This window comes from Mauremys reevesii, linkage group 7 (genome assembly GCF_016161935.1).
Source record: "Mauremys reevesii isolate NIE-2019 linkage group 7, ASM1616193v1, whole genome shotgun sequence".
Classification (NCBI taxonomy): Eukaryota; Metazoa; Chordata; order Testudines; family Geoemydidae; genus Mauremys; species Mauremys reevesii.
Window position 1 is genome coordinate 15317212 of NC_052629.1, and position 20697 is coordinate 15337908.

Here is a 20697-nt window from a genome sequence, read left to right on the forward strand (position 1 = left end):
CCACTACTTGCATCCGAAGAAGTGGGTATTCACCCACGAAAGCTCATGCTGCAAAACATCTGTTAGTCTATAAGGTGCCACAGGATTCTTTGCTGCTTCTTATTTAAACAGACCTCATACCAAGGCTCAACTTCAAGGGAAGTCCTATTGCCTTCTGCTTCAGATTCAAAATTCTTGCCCTCACCTTCAAAGGTTCTGAAAATGATGCCTATATCCTCTTATTTTATTTCATTACTTTTCTTCCCTTTCCGACTATGCCTCCTATCAAAACAATTTTTGTTTCCTTTTCTCATACATTTCTGAGAATCCTGATCATGGGCTTTCACTCCTCCCCCACAAGTTTTTGGTTATCTTGATTTTGTAGGCGGTATTTATTATTTGTATTGCTCTTCTATACTCCAGCAGCCCTGTCAAAACATAAAGAATACGAGACAGAAAGGTTCAAGACAAACTAGGAAAAATCTTATTACCGAGCAGCCCAAGACAACCAACAATCCAGTCTGAACAATCAGTTATTTACTAACCACTAAAGAAATTACTTAAGAATCCTGTAATTAATAAGGAACCAACGTCCACTATTCTGGCAATCTTCTTAATGACCCTCTTCATGCTACATATATAAACACCACAATACCAGGAGCACGGACTCTTTTACCTTGACAGTAGTAGACTGGAAAGATGAGGAGGAAAATATACTGTTTCTATTATAGTGTATATACTAGTACATAATAATTAAGGCCAAATTTTTATATATACAAAAAGTCATGTGAGACAGCAATTCAAAACGTTCACTCAATGTAGCAAGAGCTACAAGCCCACTTCTGTTTTCCTGGATTTCTCAAGCTGTTATTTTCTTTCTCCTCATTTTTTTCTGATTCTGTTGGTTTCTCCAACTTACTTTTTCATATTTGATACTGCTCACCTCACACACTTTACACCCTGCTTCCAGTAAATCTTTTGTGACCAATACTTAGGCCTGGTCTACACTACGAGTTTATTTCGAATTTAGCAGCATTAAACCAAATTAACCCTGCATCCGTCCACACAACGAAGCCCTTTATTTCTATATAAAGGGCTCTTAATATCGATATCTGTACTCCACCCCAACGAGGGGAGTAGCGCTGGAATTGGTATTGCCATTTCGAATTAGGGTTAGTGTGGCCGCAATTCGACTGTATTGGCCTCCGAGAGCTATCCCACAGTGCACCATTGTGACTGCTCTGGACAGCAATCTGAACTCGGATGCACTGGCCAGGTAGACAGGAAAAGCCCTGCGAACTTTTGAATTTCATTTCCTGTTTGCCCAGCATGGAGCGCTGATCAGCACAGGTGACCATGCAGTCCCAGAATCAAAAAAGAGCTCCAGCATGGTCTGTACGGGAGATACTGAATCTGACCTCTGTATGGGGAGATGAATCTGTTCTATCAGAACTCCGTTCCAATAGATGAAATGCCAAAACATTTGAAAAATCTCCAAGGCTATGATGGACAGAGGCCACAACAAGGACTCAACACAGTGCTGCGTGAAACTTAAGGAGCTGAGACAAGCGTACCAGAAAGCCTAAAAATTAAATGGACGCTTACGGAGGGAGGGGCGACTGACGAATGTAGCTATCCCACAGTTCCCGCACTCTCCAAAAACCATTTGAATTCTTGGCTGAGCTCCCAAAGCCTGAAGGGTTAAAAACATTGTCACAGGTGGTTCAGGGTATATGTCGTCCCCCCGCCCCCACCCTCTGTGAAAGCAAAGGAAAAAAAAATCCTCTCTCGCCTTTTTTCAATGTCACCGTATGTCTACTGGATGCTGCTGGCAGATGCGGTGCTGCAGCGCTACACAGCAGCATCTCCTTCCCTTCCCTTGCGGATGGCAGACGGTACAGTAGGACTGATTGCCGTCGTCGTCGTCCCGTGAGTGCTCCTGGCTGGCCTCCTGGGCAAAAATGGGAATGACTCCCAGGTTATTCTCTTCTTTAAGCTTTGTCTAATGGAGATTCACTCCTGCCTGGAATATCATAGCTGCTGGAGGCTGCCCTCCCCTCCCCCCTTTGATCTCTGCTTGCAGAGGCAATAAAGTCAGTGTTGTTATTCATGCATTCTTTATTACTTCATCACACAAACGGGGGGATAACTGCCACGGTAGCCCAGGAGGGGCGGGTGAGGAGGGAAGCAACGGGTGGTGTTGTTGCAGGGGCACTCCCTAGAATGGCATGCAGCTCATCATTTCTGCGGGATGTCTGGGGCTCTGACCCAGAGAAGCGGTTTGTCTCTCTGGTTCTTTAGTAGGCTTGCCTGATATTCTAGGCAGGACTGACTCTCCATTAGACAAAACTTAAAGAAGGGAATGACCTGGGGAGTCATTCCCATTTTTGTTCATGCATCCCCAACCGACCTCACCAAGGCCGGCCAGGAGCACCTATGACAGCAGCAGATGGTACAGTGTGACTGGTAACCATCATTGCCAGGCAGCAGATGGTACAGTAGGGCTGGTAACTGTCTCTGCTAACTTGCAAAGGCAAGGGGATGCTGTTGTGTAGCACTGCAGTACCATGTCTGTTAGCAACATCCAGTAGACATACGGTGAAAGTGAAAAAAGGCTGAAAAGGCTCCATGGTTGCCGTGCTATGGCGTCTGCCCAGACAATCCAGGGAAAAGGGCGCGAAACGATTGTCTGCCATTGCTTTCACGGAGGGAGGATTGACTGACGACATTTACCCATAACCACCCGTGACAAATTTTTGGCCCCATCAAGCATTGGGATCTCAACCCAGAATTCCAATGGGTGGGGGAGACTGCGGGAACTATGGGATAGCTATGGGATAGCCACCCACAGTGCAACGCTCTGGAAGTCGACACTAGCCTCAGTACATGGACGCACAACGCCAAATTAATGTGCTTAGTGTGGCCACGTGCACTCGACTTTATACAATCTGTTTCCAAATATTGGTTTCTGTAAAATCTGGTAGGTCGTTTTACTGTCACTGTGATTCCTCTGTCTTCTCTCTCTCTCTTCCACCAACTCCACAGAATTTTCCAATTCCAACATTTAATCCTGTCTCCTGTTAAAGGAGAATTGCTTAAAACATTCTGCTCATTATCTGAATAATAATATGGGTGGTGCAAAAATCTATGTATATTCTGTTACAAACCATGAAAGTCTGTTACTCACATATAGTCTCATACAAGCCTGTGAAGACAATGGGAGAGTTTCTATTCACTTCAGTGGGAGATAGATTGGGCCATAGAATCATAGAAGATTGGGATTGGAAGAGACCTCAGGAGGTCATCTAGTCCAACCCTCTCCTCAAAGCAGGGCCAACACCAACTAAATCATCCCCGCCAAGGTTTTGTCAAGCCTGACCTTAAAAACCTCTAAGGATGGAGATTCCACCACCTCTCTAGGTAACCCATTCCAGTGCTTCACCACCCTCCTAGTGAAATAGGGTTTCCTAATATCCAACCTAGACCTCCCCCACTGCAACTTGAGACCCTGCTGACGAGCATATTCAGCCTGTGGCTCAGAATGAAAGCTGGCCTCTACCTCTGTTTCTTGCCACTGCCAAATGTGAGAAGCAATGGAGTGATTTCCCCATTGAGTCCACAACTTTCCAAAGGTTTCAGAGTAGCAGCTATGTTAGTCTGTATCCGCAAAAAGAACAGGAATACTTGTGGCACCCATGTTCTCTGTATGTGTCTATGTATCTTCTTGCTATATGTTCCTTTCTACGCAGCCAATGAAGTGGGCTGTAGCCCACGAAAGCTTATGCTCAAATAAATTAGTTAGTTAGTATCTAAGGTGCCATAAGTACTTCAATTTTCCAAATTTCTTCCTCTTTTCCCTGTCTGCCAATGAAGTATCTACTGTTTTCAGTTAATTTAAAATGTAGGCAAAGATTTAAAAAATAGGAATCTAAAGTCAGTGACCTAAATCAGGATTTAGATTTCTAAAATTAGTTGGTTGATTTTCAAAAATACTGAGCACCCAGAGAGCATGACCACTATTCCCATGGTTTCAGTTCTTTGATTCCACACAGTGGCCTAGTGATTAAAAAGAAGAAAAAGAAAAAAGGGCTCAGCTAGACCACTTACCAAAGAGGAAAAAGGAGAGTTCCCTACACCAGTAGTTGCCTCTAAAATTACTTATAAATACCATCAAAATCCAAAACAGATGACAGAGCACATGCATGTTTAACAAATCTTTTAACCACTAGGCCACCTGCCTTTCAAAATAAATTGCTCCTGGTGGTCATCCTCACTGTCTTGTAATATTGGAGAGGTAAAAAGTGGGTTTTCTTCAGTGAACATAATGAAAGCAAACCCATGTGCACACACATCCGTCCAAGAGCAAAAGTCATTTTGGGACTTAATGCAGATACGAGTGAATAGCCCAAGTGTTTCCAGTCCATCAATCCCTTGCTTATAAGGAAACCATTTACAAATCACAGACTTTCCAAATCTTGTGCATGAGGATAAAGCTACATGGGCATTATCCAGCAGGTATTAGAATTTTTGCTTATATTTGAAATAAATGTTTACTGTCTCAATTCTAACTTCACCTTAGACAGGTGCTGGAAGGAACATTTTAATTTATATTAAAGTGAAGGCGAAACTAAAACATAACACCCAATGAGTCAGACATGCTAAAATCAAGGGAGTAAAAATAACGCTCTCTATGATGATACTCCAGGAGAGAACAAGCAGAATACAAAGAATGTCTTAGATAATCACAGCTGCAACAGTATTTCATTTTAATTTACTTGAGAGAATGAGACCATAGCCTGAAAATTGGGATAACCACATTTCCTTGCAAGAAAACCAAATCTGAAATCTTCGGTGCTCATGGGGAAATGATCAGCCAGGATTTAAAGTATTTCAAGGACTGAATCAGCATTGGGAATAACTAATTTTTCCATTTAGATTAGTCCCTCAAGATTAGGGTTTAGGTACACTGAACATTTCTTCACACAACCTGACTAGTGTAATAATCCATAACTATCTGATCTGTGGTTAGGAAGAGGACTTCAGTGTCCACAGGTGTAAATTCAACATTTTTCACTAGCACTAAATTTAATTAGAAAAAATGTAGAAGGCTGTTTTCCTGGTAAGATGATCAGACACTGTATCAACAATATAGAGTGCATCAAATCAAAAGTTGATAAACAGTAAAATTAAGGAAGGAAACAGAGTATAGATTGTACTGGATAGGAAGGGAAATGATGGGGGAAATTGATTCATTATTTATTAAAATAAGATCTAAGGTATGATGGAGAAAGATGTAAACGAGGACTGGAAAGCAAGCATTTTTTTCTGGAAACTAATTTAAGATGTGATACAGAGTTTAAAAAAAATAAAGTATACAACAGCAATATCATGTCACCACAAAATGAATAGAAGTAGGTGTACGAGGATATCTTACTATGGGCTTGTCTATACACCAACTGGAACTGAAATAACTAAATTGGCTTTAACTCACACCATTATTTATTTCAGCGAAGACTATGCACGGACACTCTTATTTTGGAACCAAAGTAACTAAAAGGTATGAATTTAAATAAAGTTAGTTATTTCACATTCAATTTGTGTGTAGACAAACCTCTAACGTTACTGAAATAGTTACTGAAATTGAAGCTTGAATGAAGTTCAATCCAGATGAGTGTGACAAGTGATGAATCAAAGGTTAGACAACCTATAGATATGGCCGGAATTACATCTGCTTCCCTCATTCACAGTGCGTGCTCCCATTTGTTATTGAAGTTTTCATTCAGGGGTATTATTGGATCTTCAGTTACTGTGAAATGATCACACAGCAATCTGGGAAAGCAGCTTTTCATCTTTATCTGACCAGAATATTATGACTATTTCTTTCAGAGGCGGACCTTGCTACCACCAACTATGCTTTGTAATCTAAATATTGATAAACTACATGTTACAACTAAAAATCAACTTGAACACCGAGGCTAGCACAGAATGCTTGACTTATTATGTGTCATTGAATCATTTTATAAAAATATAGAAAAAGCACCAATCCACAAAAAGCTCTGGGTTCCTTGCCATCATAGTATATTAAGTTGGTGACACCAGTGCACTGTGATCTGCACTGGTAGTCCGTTTCTGGATGGAGCGTAAGATGTTGTTTTGAAAGATACCCAATTCAAGAGATTCCTCCCTCCCATGGCACACTTCCACAGCTACAGTCAAAGGTGCTCAAGGTGCAGTCCCCTCAATGAAAAAGAGAAGACAATGTCAGCAAGACAGTAACCATAACTAGCCATAACTTTTGGAGAATCATTGGTTTAAAATAGCCTGAATCTGTCAATAAGACATTCAGGGCATGCAGCAAAATCTTTTAAACAGGCTTTTGAGGATACACAAGCACATGGGCACAATAAAGGACACGTTTGTGATGACGGGATGTATTGATTGGATTGATTTAAGCTTTGGTTATTTTTGGAGGGAAAGGAGGTTGGGATGAACAGAATATGCGGGCGACTATCTTACATTACTATTTTAATTGATGGCAAAGGTCTCTGGAGCCTAGGATAGGGTCCTTTTTGTGTATTAAATAAATACCCAAGAGAAAAAGCACATTTTTCACTTGTTGTCAATAGTACCCACAAAGAATTTTTCGAGGTTAGGTCACAAAAATGGAGATTAAAAAAATCCTCTGCGACAAATTTCAACATGTAAGAAAAAGTGTAACGAAGAAAAGCTCAAGTTGAAACACTTCAGATGAGTGTTGCATCTCAAAGCATAGCTGGACGTGTAATAGATCACTTCACTAGGAAAAGTAATAAAGTAAATGATAATAAATGGTTAGAAGACAACAAGAAAGAAGAGGATGCAAATGAGATGAGTGACACCAGAAGTAAAAGTTAATGGAAAACCATCCTTGTATAGCACTATGAATTTAATATGCAGCACATGACAATAAGAGTTAAACAGAAATTTAAACAACTAGTATAAAAATGTTGTAGCAAATTATTTAAAAGAGTCAGTTACTGGAGATTATTGCTTTCATGCTGGTTCAGGAATTTATATTGTCTCTTATTTTATCATGTTATGCTTGTCAGGAGGTCAGAAGCCTCTGGGCAGAAGTGACCAATAGATAAGTAGATGCATGTACAAACATGTACACATGCTTTAACACGCGCGCACACACACACACTCACACAGATATTTAATACAGACTGCAGTGGCAACAGGGATGTATTTACTTTGCAGCAACAGACAAAAAAGCTGCAATTAAAAACTTGGTTTATATAATGGAAATATAGGCATAATTAGAGCCCTGCACGGATACAAAAATCCAATCCACATCTGCCAGGATCAACCCGTGATCCACTAGCCGTCTTTTACCTGTATCTGCACCCGCATCTGCAAGCTGTCTCAAGGGCTAGCGACAGAGGGTGGGGGTCCTTGCAGGCAAGAGGCAGCACAAGGGTGGGGTCTGGGGGTAAAAGGTAGCATGGGAAGGGTTCTTGAAGATAAGGGGCAGTGTGGGGTGGGGGCTGGGAGGAAGGGGTGTCACATTGTGTGCTGTTCCCGGGGGCTTGTGAGCGACGGCACACGGCAGCAGCAAAGCGTGTTGCATTCCAGTGGGGCGCCGGGGTCCCGCCCACTCCAATCCCCATGGCCGGGGCAGGCCCTGCTACCCAGGAGAAGGTGGGCCAGGCCCAGGAACACGGCCAGTGGTGCTGGGCCAGACCATAGTTGGGATACTGGTGCTCCCAAGGGACCTGAGCTGCTAGACAGTAAGCGGCGTGGAGATTGGGTGCTGAACAGCTCCGGCTTCAACCTGCTGCCCCAGCCCCAGCCACTGGCTGCTGATCCCGAGCGTGCCACGCCACCTCCTGGACTGCCCGAGCTGGACGCTGCAGGCCAGGCGCTGCTGGTGACTAGAGCCCTGCACGGTTGTATCTGTATCGGATCCACTATCAGCAAAAAACGGTCTGCAGATATGAAGCAGATATCCACGGATTTGCAGGGCTCTAGGCATAATTACCATACTTGCTAAAACAGCTTCTTTTATGAGGATATAACACAGAAATCTTAAAGAGACCGTTAAAGGCCTATTCTAGAGATATCCGTATTTCACAAGATTTTGGAACACTAAAAAACCAGCACATTCATTCAAAATTATCATGTGAAATGAGTCTGATGATTCAGGGCTTGGCTACACTTACAAATTTGCAGCGCTGCAGCAGGGTGTGAAAACACACCCTCTGCAGCGCTGCAAATTGCGGCGCTACAAAGCGCCAGTGTAGTCAAAGCCCCAGCGCTGGGAGCCGCGCTCCCAGCGCTGTCCCTTATTCCCCACAGGGAGGTGGAGTACGGACAGCGCTGGGAGAGTTTTCTCCCAGCGCTGGCGCTTTGACTACACTTAGCGCTTCAAAGCACTGCCGCGGCAGCGCTTTGAAATGCAAGTGTAGCCAAAGCCTCAGTGTTGTTCCAAATGGACAGAAAAGCAAATTACAAGACCACCACAGCATAGCTGGCACTTTCTCACCAAGACAAAGAAAGAACTGGAACTGGAGTGTTATATGTTCATTGGCTGAGGTGTCAAGGAGAAGTTTGGAAAGTGACTGCCTGAGTCACAACTCGATCTAGCCATTCCAACAACTTTCATTTTTATGAATGTGAAAAATCACCAATTGCTAAAAGAAAGAGGAAAGATGTTGTATAATGGCATGTAAAGATTATTATAACTTGATGGTAAAAACAAACATTGTTATATTTTCTTAAGTCTTGTGCCAGAAAAAAAAATCATTAGAATACAAGATGTGTAAGTTCTCTCACCATGCCTCTGCTTGAAAACTTTATTGCTCACAATATTTTTTAAATCACATTTTTTCTAAGGTACAAGTAGCAAATAAAAAATCTAAATGAAAAAGACTATTTTTTCCTGTCATGTGTTCTTGAAGCTGCAGTGAATTTGTAAATATACTTACAAACAAAACTGTATCTCATACCCCTGCAGTGGTCCTAGGAATTCAAAATCAGCTGGTAGCCTTCACTTCTCATACCTATTTCTATAAAGCACCGGGGAATTGCTGACAAGGTTCAGCATTGTGCAGAATATTAAATATCTTTTTTGTAATACTCTAGTGACTCTTGAGTCTGTCTCTTACAACGCCATATGCACAGCTGTGTTGGAAAGAGGAAGCTATTAAATATATTAAAAGGTAGAAATATTACCAGTGAAGACACAATCAAATAACTGGATCTCATTTATCCCCAAATAAAGCAAGAAATGTTAACACTACATCAACATAAGAAAACCACTCTTGATGTAATAATGCCACAAGCCTGTTCATTATACCTGAAAGCAGAATCAGAGTTTAATAAACTCAATTAATGCTTTTGAAACAATCAAAATAGCACTGAGGCATCAGAATTCTTTGTGGTCAAGAACAACAAGCCTGACCCTGAGATGTGTTAAGCATCCTCAACTTTCACTGGCTCAACCAGTTAATGCTCATAGCTGAGAACACTATTTATTCTGTCAATTTGAGGTTAATAGACTGTTACACCCTCAAAAAAGTCTTTAATAATAATAAAAAGCCAGAATTAAAAAGAATGCTCAAGATTATTTCACTTTGTTAGAGTGCCTGCATTAGTGTACATATACCTGAAGGTTTGTTCTCCTCTAAACACACATGCCTGGATCTCCAGTTAACAGTAATGGGAAATAATGCTGACATGTATGCATGCAGATACTTATGTAGAGACAATAAAATTTGTAAAACTACCCAAGTGCATTAGGAGCCTAACCCCAATTTTCAGAAGTCTTAGGGCCAGATGGTTCAAGGTATGCAGGCACCTAAAAATGAAGAAATGTGCTTAGTAGGCACTTTTGACAATCTCAGCAGATGCAAGTCTGCATCTTTAGCCATGTAAATATCTTTAAAAAATCTGACCCTAAGTCACTTTTGAAAATAGTTTATAGTTGCTTTTGAAAATTTACCCTTAGGCCCCAGTCCTGAAAAGTGTAGTTTGCAGGGCACAGCTGCAGTTTTGTGGAGCCCCACTAGCTTCAAAAGGGCTCTGCAACAGTGCACCATTCTCTCACATGTTACATTATGCAGGATATGGGCTTCTTCTCACACTTGAAAATAGGAGCTATAAAGATATGGAACATATGTAAACTTATGTTACCGATAAATACACACACACACACAAAAATAAAAGTATCTTGAATGTTCATTCCGTTATCACAAGGATCTTATTACTTCAGTGCATACAATACTGGAAATCAAGTCGATTGCATTTTCCGGGAATAATTTTGCAATACTATAGTTCAACCATTACTTTCAGTTAGATTAAAAAAGAGATGTGAAAGTGCTGTAATTCTACTGTGCAGAAAAGTTGCATTGCTCTAAATGGAAGGAGTGATTTTTCACAATAATTCCTGATTTCTTTATATGTATCTCATTTTACCTTTTCTACTTTATGAACATGTATATCCACTTTAATTTACTTAAATCAAGTTTTTGTATTTACTGTTGTCTTGTTTTACTTTGTCTTTCATTTAATCTTTTTGTTTTCAATGGGACTGATCACATCCTTAAAGGTACGCATGTGATTAAGTGTTTGCAGCACAGGGTTTAATCATCACTTCCAATTACAGAACATTTAATAACACTTAAGAACTAATTTTGAAGAAACAGTGAAATGTGTTTGAATCAAACTGAAATAGAAATTAGCACACCATTAAGGTTATAAGCATTGGCATCTATTTCAGTGGAACAGTTGCAATTCTTTTGGCCTGCTTTTAAAAAGACAATAGGTTTAAAAACTAACCTATGCCCAGATCCTGCAACTGACAGTCTGAGCAGATGCAGAGTTATCTACACAGATGCAGAGTTAATTGCATAATTGGGGCTTTAGATGGTTAAAGCAGAAATAGCAAATGCAATTTTACATACCTAACTTATGGCTAGTCCACACAGTTTTTGTACAGTTTGTATTGGTTTGGTACTGGTATAGTTAAAGTTATATGACCTCTAGCATGGATATAGTCATACCAGTACAACTTATTCCCATATATTCAGAAAAATAAGCCACACTGTACCAATATAATTGGGTCCACACTAGGGGTTGTACCAATTTAACTACTTCAGTTAACAAAACAAAAACCTACCTCCACCCTAATCAAAAAAGTTAGATTGGTACCAAAAAAGGCGGTGTTTACCAGGCCTTAGGATACTCAGTCTTTAAATATATAGTACATTTACTGTACAAAATACTTATAAACCTAACTTTTACATTATTTCCTTTGAGTTCTAGTTGCAAAATGTGTTGGTTAATTACAGTTTTATGTGCATGCTGCTGAAGGCTACTGAAATCGAAGAAACTTCTAGGAACTGGACTAACATGAATAGACCAACTCCAGTTTGTTGCTAAAGCCCAAACCCTACCCTATAAGCTTCTCTGCATGGGCCTGCAGTGCAGAACAGTTTGCAGGATCAATGCCTAAAATGCTAATCAGAATCAGAAGAGTACAGTACAGCAGGGTAAACCTTAATTTAGTCAATGTTCATTCAACACTAATTAATAAATGTGGAAAATTTAGAGTCACTTAGTTTTGCAGAATATGAAGACTGAACACTACATTAGACAGGTTGATGCTAGACATATGCTTGAGGTTAAGGACTTCCTCAGTCAGAAATATAGTCCAAAGTGTGTGCCACAAGTTGAAAAAAAAAGGTTGTACAACTGAGTAGAATGAACAAAAAATTAAAAATAGAATGTAAGATTATGTTAAATATTAATATATTTAAAAATTGTAGACAATTTTATTATCTATGGTCCCACTCTGTCCAGGTGTGCCAATGTGGTCACAGGAAATCCTACTGACTTCAATGAGGATACGCCCAGGAAGAGCTCATTGTAGGACAGAGGCTTATGATACATCAGGGAACAAAATATAATCTACCTATTAATTTTACTTTAGCTATAAGGCTTCTGATCGGGAAGCATATACCTCAAAAAACACAATAACTAATACAAAACATGACTTACTCTGTTTTTCTTCGTTGCTTGTCCTCAAATATATCATTTAGATTTATTGCCACCTGTCCCAAAAACTTATCCAGCCCCACCAGCGACCTGTGCATGACAATCAGGTAGAGGATGTATTTCTCTGGATTCCCCTGCATCAATAATCCAGGGAGCTCAAATGAGGCCTCTTCTTTCCAGATTGGCTCCAAGGTCTTCTCAGCTACCGAGGTGGAGTATTTTTCCTTGCCCAGTTGTATAATAGTGTAGGTATCGTTGGTGCCATTTTTGCCTTTTGGCTTCAGATCTTTGGCTTGAAGAACTGTAACCTGCACGTGGGTTGGGAACCACTTCTGGGCTTGCTCTGCCAACATCATCCTTGAAGGGTTCAGTAGTAGTAGTAACAAAATAAAGTCTGTAAATCTTCTAGTTACTGCACAAGTGCACTTAAAATAGGGATATCTGTCAAAGTCTCAGTGTTTTTTCTCTGAATACTTCGTTTGTTTTGGTTTCTTGGAGGAGAGAGAGACACTAACCATTGCTTAGATTTTCCCTCCAGAGAAATAACATCTTTAGCTCTATGACTAATTTTTAAAACAAAATTCTCTAATATTATGGTTTTTCTTCCACAGCAATTAACCAACTCTTCTTTACTCAGTTTCTCCCCTCACACCATTTAAAAAAAAAAAAAAAACAACAAAACAAACTCCCATATCCTTTCAGGATAATCCTGAACTTTTAACAAAATTTCCCATTCCCTGCAAGGCAGTCTACTGTGGCATGGCAGGTCCCTCCCTTGCAAGGGAAGGGGGCAGAGGGTGAGATGAGGTTTCAAGGTCTGTAACCAACTCTAGCCTGCAGCTCTTCTCACCCACAAACTCCCCTTAGTGACAAATACACCCTGGTCCCCCCTTGAACCATATTCTCGCAGGAGCCGCAGCATACTCTCCCTCAGAGATCATCCCTGCGTGTGGAGTGCGGGGTTCCCCTCAGCAGCGCTCCATCACCATGCCCCACTTGGTACTGGGAAGCCCTGGGGTCACCACACTCAGTCCCCCTCCCCAGATATGGGAAGCCCTGGGGTCACCACACTCAACCCCCCCCCAGATGTGGGAAGCCCTGGGGTCCCTCCCTCAGATGTGGGAAGCCCTGGGGTCACCACACTCAGTCCCCCCCCCTCAGATGTGGGAAGCCCTGGGGTCACCACACTCAGCCCCCCCCTCAGATGTGGGAAGCCCGGGGGTCACCACACTCACTCCCCCCCTCTGATGTGGGAAGCCCTGGGGTCACCACACTCAGTCCCCCCCCTCAGATGTGGGAAGCCCTGGGGTCACCACACGCAGTCCCCCCCGTCAGATGTGGGTCGCCCTGGGGTCACCACACTCAGCCCCCCCCCCCAGATGTGGGAAGCCCTGGGGTCACCACACTCAGCCCCCCCCCCCCGATGTGGGAAGCCCTGGGGTCCCTCCCTCAGATATGGGAAGCCCTGGGGTCACCACACTCAGCCCCCCCCCCCTCAGATATGGGAAGCCCTGGGGTCCCTCCCTCAGATACGGGAAGCCCTGGGGTCACCACACCCAGCCCCCCCCCCCCCCAGCTGTGGGAAGCCCTGGGGTCCCTCCCTCAGATACGGGAAGCCCTGGGGTCACCACACTCAGCCCCCCCCTCAGATGTGGGAAGCCCTGGGGCCCTCCCCGGGTCTAGGAAGCCCTGGGGTCCGCTCACTCCGCCCCTCCCGCTCTCGCCGGCCTCCCCCTGGCCCCTTACAGCCTCGGCGCCTCAGTCCCCAGCCCTGCAGCTGCGGAGGGGGCGGGGGCGGCTCCTGGAGCGCGGCGATGCCAGGCTGGGCTCCCCGGCGGCTGACGAGCCTTCCCCGCGACTCGCGCCCCGCACTGACGCTGCCCGCCCTCCGCCCGCAGTCTGCGCCGCGCTCGGCCTGCTGCCGCTTCCGCCTTTCCGCTGCGGCGGCTGCCTCCTCCTCGGCGGTCAGAGGGCAGGGGGCAGGGTTCAGTCCGCTCCCTGCCGGCCCCCGGGCCCTGGCAGGCTCTGCCAACCCCACCCTGCCTCAGGAGCCTCCTGGGCTTCAGGGAGCCGGTCCCACTCCCGCACTGCAGTGGGGAAAGAGGGGACCCCCTAATCCTGGGGGACTCCTGAGCAGTAGGAGAGAGGCTGGATCCCTTATTTATGGGCAGGGGGATTCACCCTAATAGCGGGGGAGAGGGGGAACCTTTCCAACATTAGGAGGAGAGAAGAAAGCCCCCTAATATTGGGGTGGGGGAAGGAAGAGGGGAGACCTAATATTTTTAGAGGCAGAAGGGGCCATGGCCGGGTTGGGGAAAGGAAGAGAGGACCTCTAGCATCTAGATAGGGCAGGGGGATGCCTTGAATTCCTCCTTTTTTAAAAGCAGGGCAACACACACCCACCCACCCACACTTTAAAGCAGTGTTTGAGAAAAGAAAATGGGGGACCTGATAAGTCTTCTGATATATATGAAGGCACTTAGCCAGGACAAGAAGTAATGGGTTTCATCTGCAACTGGGGAAATTTAGGTTAGATACTGGGGGAAAAAAAACTCTCTGGCCACTAGTGTAGTTAAGCTCTGGAAGAGGCTTCCATGATAGGTTGTAGAATTCTCATCATTGGAGGTTTTAAAGAACAGATTGGACAAACGCCTTTCAGGGATTGGACGAAGTGGGTATTCACCCACGAAAGCTCATGCTCCAAAACTTCTCTTAGTCTATAAGGTGCCACAGGACTCTTTACTGCTTTTTCAGGGATGGTGTGGGTTTAGTTCAGGATTTCTCAAACAGGGGTCGCCGCTTGTGTAGGGAAAGCCCCTGGCGGGCCGGGCCTGTATGTTTACCTGCCCCGTCCGCAGGTCCGGCCGATTGCGGCTCCCACTGGCCGCGGATCGCTGCTCTGGGCCAATGGGAGCTGCTGGAAGCGGCATGGGCCGAGGGACCTACTGGCTGCCGCTTCCAGCAGCTCACATTGGCCCGGAGCAGCGATCCGCGGCCAGTGGGAGCCGCGATCGGCCGGACCTGCGGACGGGGCAGGTAAACACATCGGCCCGCCAGGTGCTTTCCTACACAAGGGGCGACCCCTGTTTGAGAAACCCTGGTTTAGTTGGTTCTGTCTTGGTGCTGGGAGCTAGACTTGATGGCTTCTCAAGGTCCTTTCTAGTCTTACCTGTCCTTTCTAGGTTTCTATGAAAAAACTCTTGCAACTGAAAGGAGATATTGCTGCACATTTAAATAAGACATATAAGACTTTCTTGACATATAGATCATTCAGATTGTCCCAGCTTTTAGAAACTACCAAATATTTCACCACTTATGCATTAAAGATTAGTGTCCACACTTGGGCAATAAATCTAGATGTACAACTTGTCCAACCTTGTCACTTATATCTGCTATTTTAAAGGAAGTTTTCAAAATTCCCAGTCTTGAGATTCAAGATTTTGTGAAATCTGTTTCAAGAAACTGAAATCTCATTTTTTTCAAGTCACCCCACTTTGACCACACCATTTAGTTTAAATTAAAGAGTAAAAATAATTGTAAAGTGTTTGGGAGTACAGTAGAACCTCAGAGTGACGAGCACCAGTTACGAACCGACCAGTTAACCACAGATCTCATTTCGAACCAGAAGTACGCAATCAGGCAGCAGCAGAGACAGAAAAAACAAATAAATACAGTACAGTACTGGGTTAAATGTAATCCAAAAAATAAAGGGAATGTTTATAAAATAAAGATTTGACAAGGTAAGGAAACTCTTTCTGTGCTTGTTTTGTTTAAATTAAGATGGTTAAAAACAACATTTTTCTTTTGCATAGTAAAGTTTCAAAGCTGTATTAAGTTAATGTTCAATTATAAACTTTTAAAAGAACAAACATAACATTATGTTCAGAGTTACAAACATTTCAGAGTTATGAACAACCTCCATTCCTGAGGTATTCTTAACTCTGAGGTTCTACTGTATATAGTTTGAATGGTGTTACCCCCCAGGAGACTTTTGTGTGTGTGTGTGTGTGCCTGTGCGTAGCCATAGCTACAGATATTAGCTATATTTCTACATACACAGGCAGACACTTTATGGTTGCTAGACTATATATCCCACCAACACAAACCATAAAAAGTAAAGAACAATTATGTCATTCAACACCTCATGTAAACTAGTCATCAGTTCCCCTTTGCAATCACATCTGCTTCTGGTACACCACCCACAGCCCACATGTCTCCACACTCATACTGTGTGACTATTGGTACTCTTGAACTCTGATATGGACTGGCTATTTGTTAGTGTATGTGTATTGATTAAATAGGGTTTGTGTGTCCTTCATAAATTACCGTGTACATAGTTTTCTTTTGGAGTAAGACTGCGAGATAATTTTTTTTTGTAATGGCGAGAAAAAGGTAAATGTATAATCCATGTTAATGTGATAAATTTTGTATTAATTTTTGTGTGGGAATTACAAATATTAAATCTGCATATCTATTTGCTAAAGTGTATTATATCTGTGGTCAGAATTAAGACTGCACATTGGCTGTTCAAGATGAACAGCTCTTCCACACACAGACTCCTTCTTTTGTCTCTCTTATATCCCCTTCGGTATCCCCAATGATAATCCTTTAGATATGACAAACACTGGAGTGGGGGTGGGAGGCTATAAGGAACATGAAGGGATGAATGGTCAAGGGAAGTCAGCAAGGATGTTGATGATGATAGGTAATGTGTAGGGGAGATGATAGGTTAAGGTGGGAGGACTATGGCAATGCTGTTTTGCAGTAAGTTGGCTGATTGGGGCGGGGGAGATTCTTTGGGATCTTTTGAACACCTTGATTATATCTTCCACAAGTATTCACAACAGAAACAGAATTTGCAATTTGAGTATTTGCAGCAGATACTAAAAGAGCTGGTCATCCAGTCAGGAACAAAATTATACCATGTGACCTATGTGTTCCCTCACAACTAACCAGGACCACCCAATTATCCAAAGTTTAAAACAAATAGGTACCAGTGATCTGCTGAGCAAAAATTATTCACCAAAATTATCTAGCAAATAATTCCAAATAATGCAAAAATAGCAAACTATTTTCAATTTGCAACCAGCATAGAGAAATTTGTTCATCAAATAAATTATTTGCTGCAATTTATTCGTTTACCTCTGCAAGTACAGACAAATATGTTGATCCTCTTCAGTAAGTACTGTTCTGTGTGCAATCGGAAATGAAAAAGAAGAATGGAATGGTCTCAAAGCAGCCAAGTGTAAAGGGAGAGTGTTTTCTTTTACAGGGGCAGCCAAAGTGTCAACTCTGATGTGGAATTAAATGTATTGTTGGCTCACTGGGTGAGAGCAGAGAGGGTATTTAAAATGACTGAAAATGACAGAATTCTGCCACAACTCTTGGGAATTCCACAGGTTTATATAAATACTGATCTCTTGAGCCGAGCACATGTAGAAGAGTGAATTAATAGAGAAAGGTGGTGCACATGAGAATTAAGATTCTGTATACAAAGTATAACTGTCACAGTTACAGGGCAAGACTTCCTTGTCTTGGTCATTATTTTGTTTCCCAGTGATTTCTTCCTTACAGCCTCCTTTTAGTTAACTCTGTACAGCCAGGGAGGATCTTACCACACAGGTAAACCGAGGACCATACAATATATATAAGCAACAGACATTCTCATTCTCCACAGCGCAGCTATCCATTATTATTCTGTGATAATTATTCATTTTTAAAGTCACACTGATTGTTATATGTTATTCTTTATCCAAATTCATTTACTCGAAAGACATAAACTGAAACTTTCATTTCACCCTTTCTGATGTTACTGGTTTTGGAGTGTTCAGAGCTCAAAAGATATATTATATTTATATTAAATATAGGGGTGCAAATTCAGTAAACATAGGGTCATACTCAATCCAGTTTGAAGAGTTACACCAGGGATTAATTTGGGTTACAGTACATAAATGTCATTTATTTTGTTTTTCATAAATATCTGCATTCCCTTTTATGTTAAAAAGGTTTCTAATGTTTATGACCTTCAAACAGATTTACTGGATTGGAGCGGATAGTACAGAGATTTTGTAAGGGTGACCAAAATATTATCCATCTCTACATATGACATACTTTTGTGTTTGGTCAAACCTGAAAATTGTTTTTAAAAAGGAATAAGACTATTGGAAGGATATGGTCCTCTATCTGGTTACCCAGTGAACTATGGAAAAATCAGAGACTTTTGTTATTGTCTGAGTGTGAGGTTTCTCTGGAGCCATTTTTCCTGGGGTTTATGTCTCATTCTTTTATAAGATGGTAATAAGTTTCCAGATATCTCAGAGACCATTATGTCACAAATTATCCTGAAATTATCAACTCCATTAAGGACAGTCTCAGAAAATACCACTGTTTCTCTCCAGTGAAATCATTTTTTTAAATGAAATGATTCTCCAAAACAAAATTATTCTCGTGAGAAATAATCCCATATACTGTATTATGTCTTGCAAAGTTCTACTTTGAACTTGTGTAGGACCTTTCTTTCAATGTTCTCAAAGTGCTTCACAAGAATTAAATATTCAGCTTCACAACACTCAGTGCCCTAGGTGTTATTGTACCCATTTTACAGATGGATAAACCAAGGAAGAGAGAGAATTGTTGTATTTTCAGGGTCACAGAGTTGATGTTAGTCAGGAATAGACCCTAGGAATCTTAAATCTCAGCTCCCCACTCTATTAGAGGACAGTCTTTTATAAGTTTTGTATTGTACACTGCAATATCTGATGTGCAAGTAAATATCAGAGGGTGTTAGCACTTGCAAATATCTGAAACTACTGTACCTCCATTGTCTTGGTATGTGTTAAACTAGTAGCTCACTGTAAACTACTCACCTTTAAATAAAAGAGTCAAAAAGTCACTATTATTGAGGTTTGGGTTTCTTAACCAAGAGAGCAATTAAAAAATAATATACATAAATCTTGATCTCTTCCTAGGTCTGTTTCCCAGGCTTTAGCATAAGAACATAAGAATGGCCATACTGGATCAGACCAAAGGTCCATCCAGCCCAGTATCCTATCTGCCAACAGTGGCCAATGCCAGGTGCCCCAGAGGGAGTAAACCTAACAGGTAATGATCAAGTGGTCTCTCTCCTGCCATCCATCTCCACCCTCTGACAAACAGAGGCTAGGGACACCATTCCTTACCCATCCTGGCTAATAGCTATTAAAGAACTTAACCTCCAAGAATTTATCTAGTTCTCTTTTAAACCCTGTTATAGTCCTAGCTTTCACAACCTCCCCAGGCAAGGAGTTGCACAGGTTGACTGTGTGCTCTGTGAAGAAGATCTTCCTTTTATTTACTTTAAACCTGCTGCCCATTAATTTCATTTGGTGGCTCCTAGTTCTTATATTATGGGAACAAGTAAATATCTTTTCCTTATTCACTTTCTCAACACCACTCATGATTTTATATACCTCTGTCATATTCCCCCCTTAGTCTCCTCTTTTCCAAGCTGAAAAGTCCTAGCCTTTTTAATCTCTCCTCATATGGGACCCATTCCAAACCCCTAATCATTTTAGTTGCTCTTCTCTGAATCTTTTCTAATGCCAGTATATCTTTTTTGAGATGAGGACACCACATCTGTACGCAGTATTCAAGATGTGGGCGTACCATGGATTTATATAAGGGCAATAAAATATTCTCCATCTTATTCTCTATCCCCTTTTTAATGATTCAGCAGTTTCTAGGATTCTTTCCATTAGGCCTTCCCTGACTCTGTCTCCCACTTCCTTTCTCTTCAGAGAGCAACGTAATGAGGTGCATCTGTTGTGACGTTTTGTGGTTCAGTCCAGACCAGTGAGAGACTGTGTCACCACCTGCCCTGAAACCTGGGGTCTTTAATGCTCTGCTGCTGGATCTCACAGCCTGAATACCAACAACTGGCAGACAAACATGTAGTTCCCTGAGGGTCTGTGTGCTAAGAAGCTCTGGTTCAACACTCTGACCCAAGCAGCCTGCCTACAACACAACAGTCCCACCCTTAACTCCACCAGCCTTAATTACTATTTGCTGAGTGACCCCAACACACTCCCAGTCCCAAACTTCCCCAAAACTGTTTGCCCGGAAGTGTCCAGCCCTCTCCTGGAACACTCAAAGAAGTAATAAGGACCTTTGACAGAAGGACAAGGTGTGGTTTCTTTCATCTTCCTAAGCAGGTTTTTCATCTGTATTCAGTTCCCAGAGAATTCAACCCCCTTTGTTTAAGGACCTATCTTCCTCAGCTTGCAAGAGCTCTGGCCCCTTGTGACTGTCCAGTGATGGATGCCATGAAGGCTCTTTCTTTATATCGTCTCAAACTCACTGTTTTGTCACCAGTCACAGAGTGATCTCATGCTGGTCTTCCCTGCCTATGGACTTCCCATCCCGCTGGTGATTTGTATGTAACTAGGGTTTCCATTGTTTTGGTCACACCTTGCTTAACTGCGTTGGAAACAGGTTGATAGCTGCCTTCCATCCTGTCTGGAAGAAAACCTGTTTCTCTGTTTGGCCAGACTTTAAAGCATATCAGCGAGTATTCATAATTCGTCATAGTGTTAATACATATATTTTACAATTATATTACTCATCAGTATGTCATTAGCTTTCATAAAAGACCTTAGCTGATACACTTTTATAATACAATAGCATTGCTTATTCTTTGGGGTTCAG

At 42.3% G+C, this 20697-nt stretch overlaps 1 protein-coding gene across 5 annotated transcripts in view; it reads right to left on the bottom strand.

Moving 5' to 3' along the window:
* Nucleotides 1–20180, bottom strand: part of RAB11FIP2 (RAB11 family interacting protein 2) — a 51466-nt gene extending 31286 nt beyond the window's left edge. For 2 of the 5 annotated variants that reach the window (XR_005583017.1, XM_039482264.1), the window contains exon 1: nt 12019–13109. Coding sequence is in view for 4 of the 5 variants with exons in the window: in XM_039482264.1 (XP_039338198.1) it covers nt 12019–12371 (353 nt within the window). In the remaining variant the exon portion in view is untranslated. Of the gene's footprint in view, nt 1–12018; nt 13110–13761; nt 13945–20158 lie in introns of those variants that run through there. The other 3 variants (XM_039482263.1, XM_039482262.1, XM_039482261.1) reach the window with 3 other exon arrangements.
* Nucleotides 20181–20697: the final 517 nt, after the last annotated feature.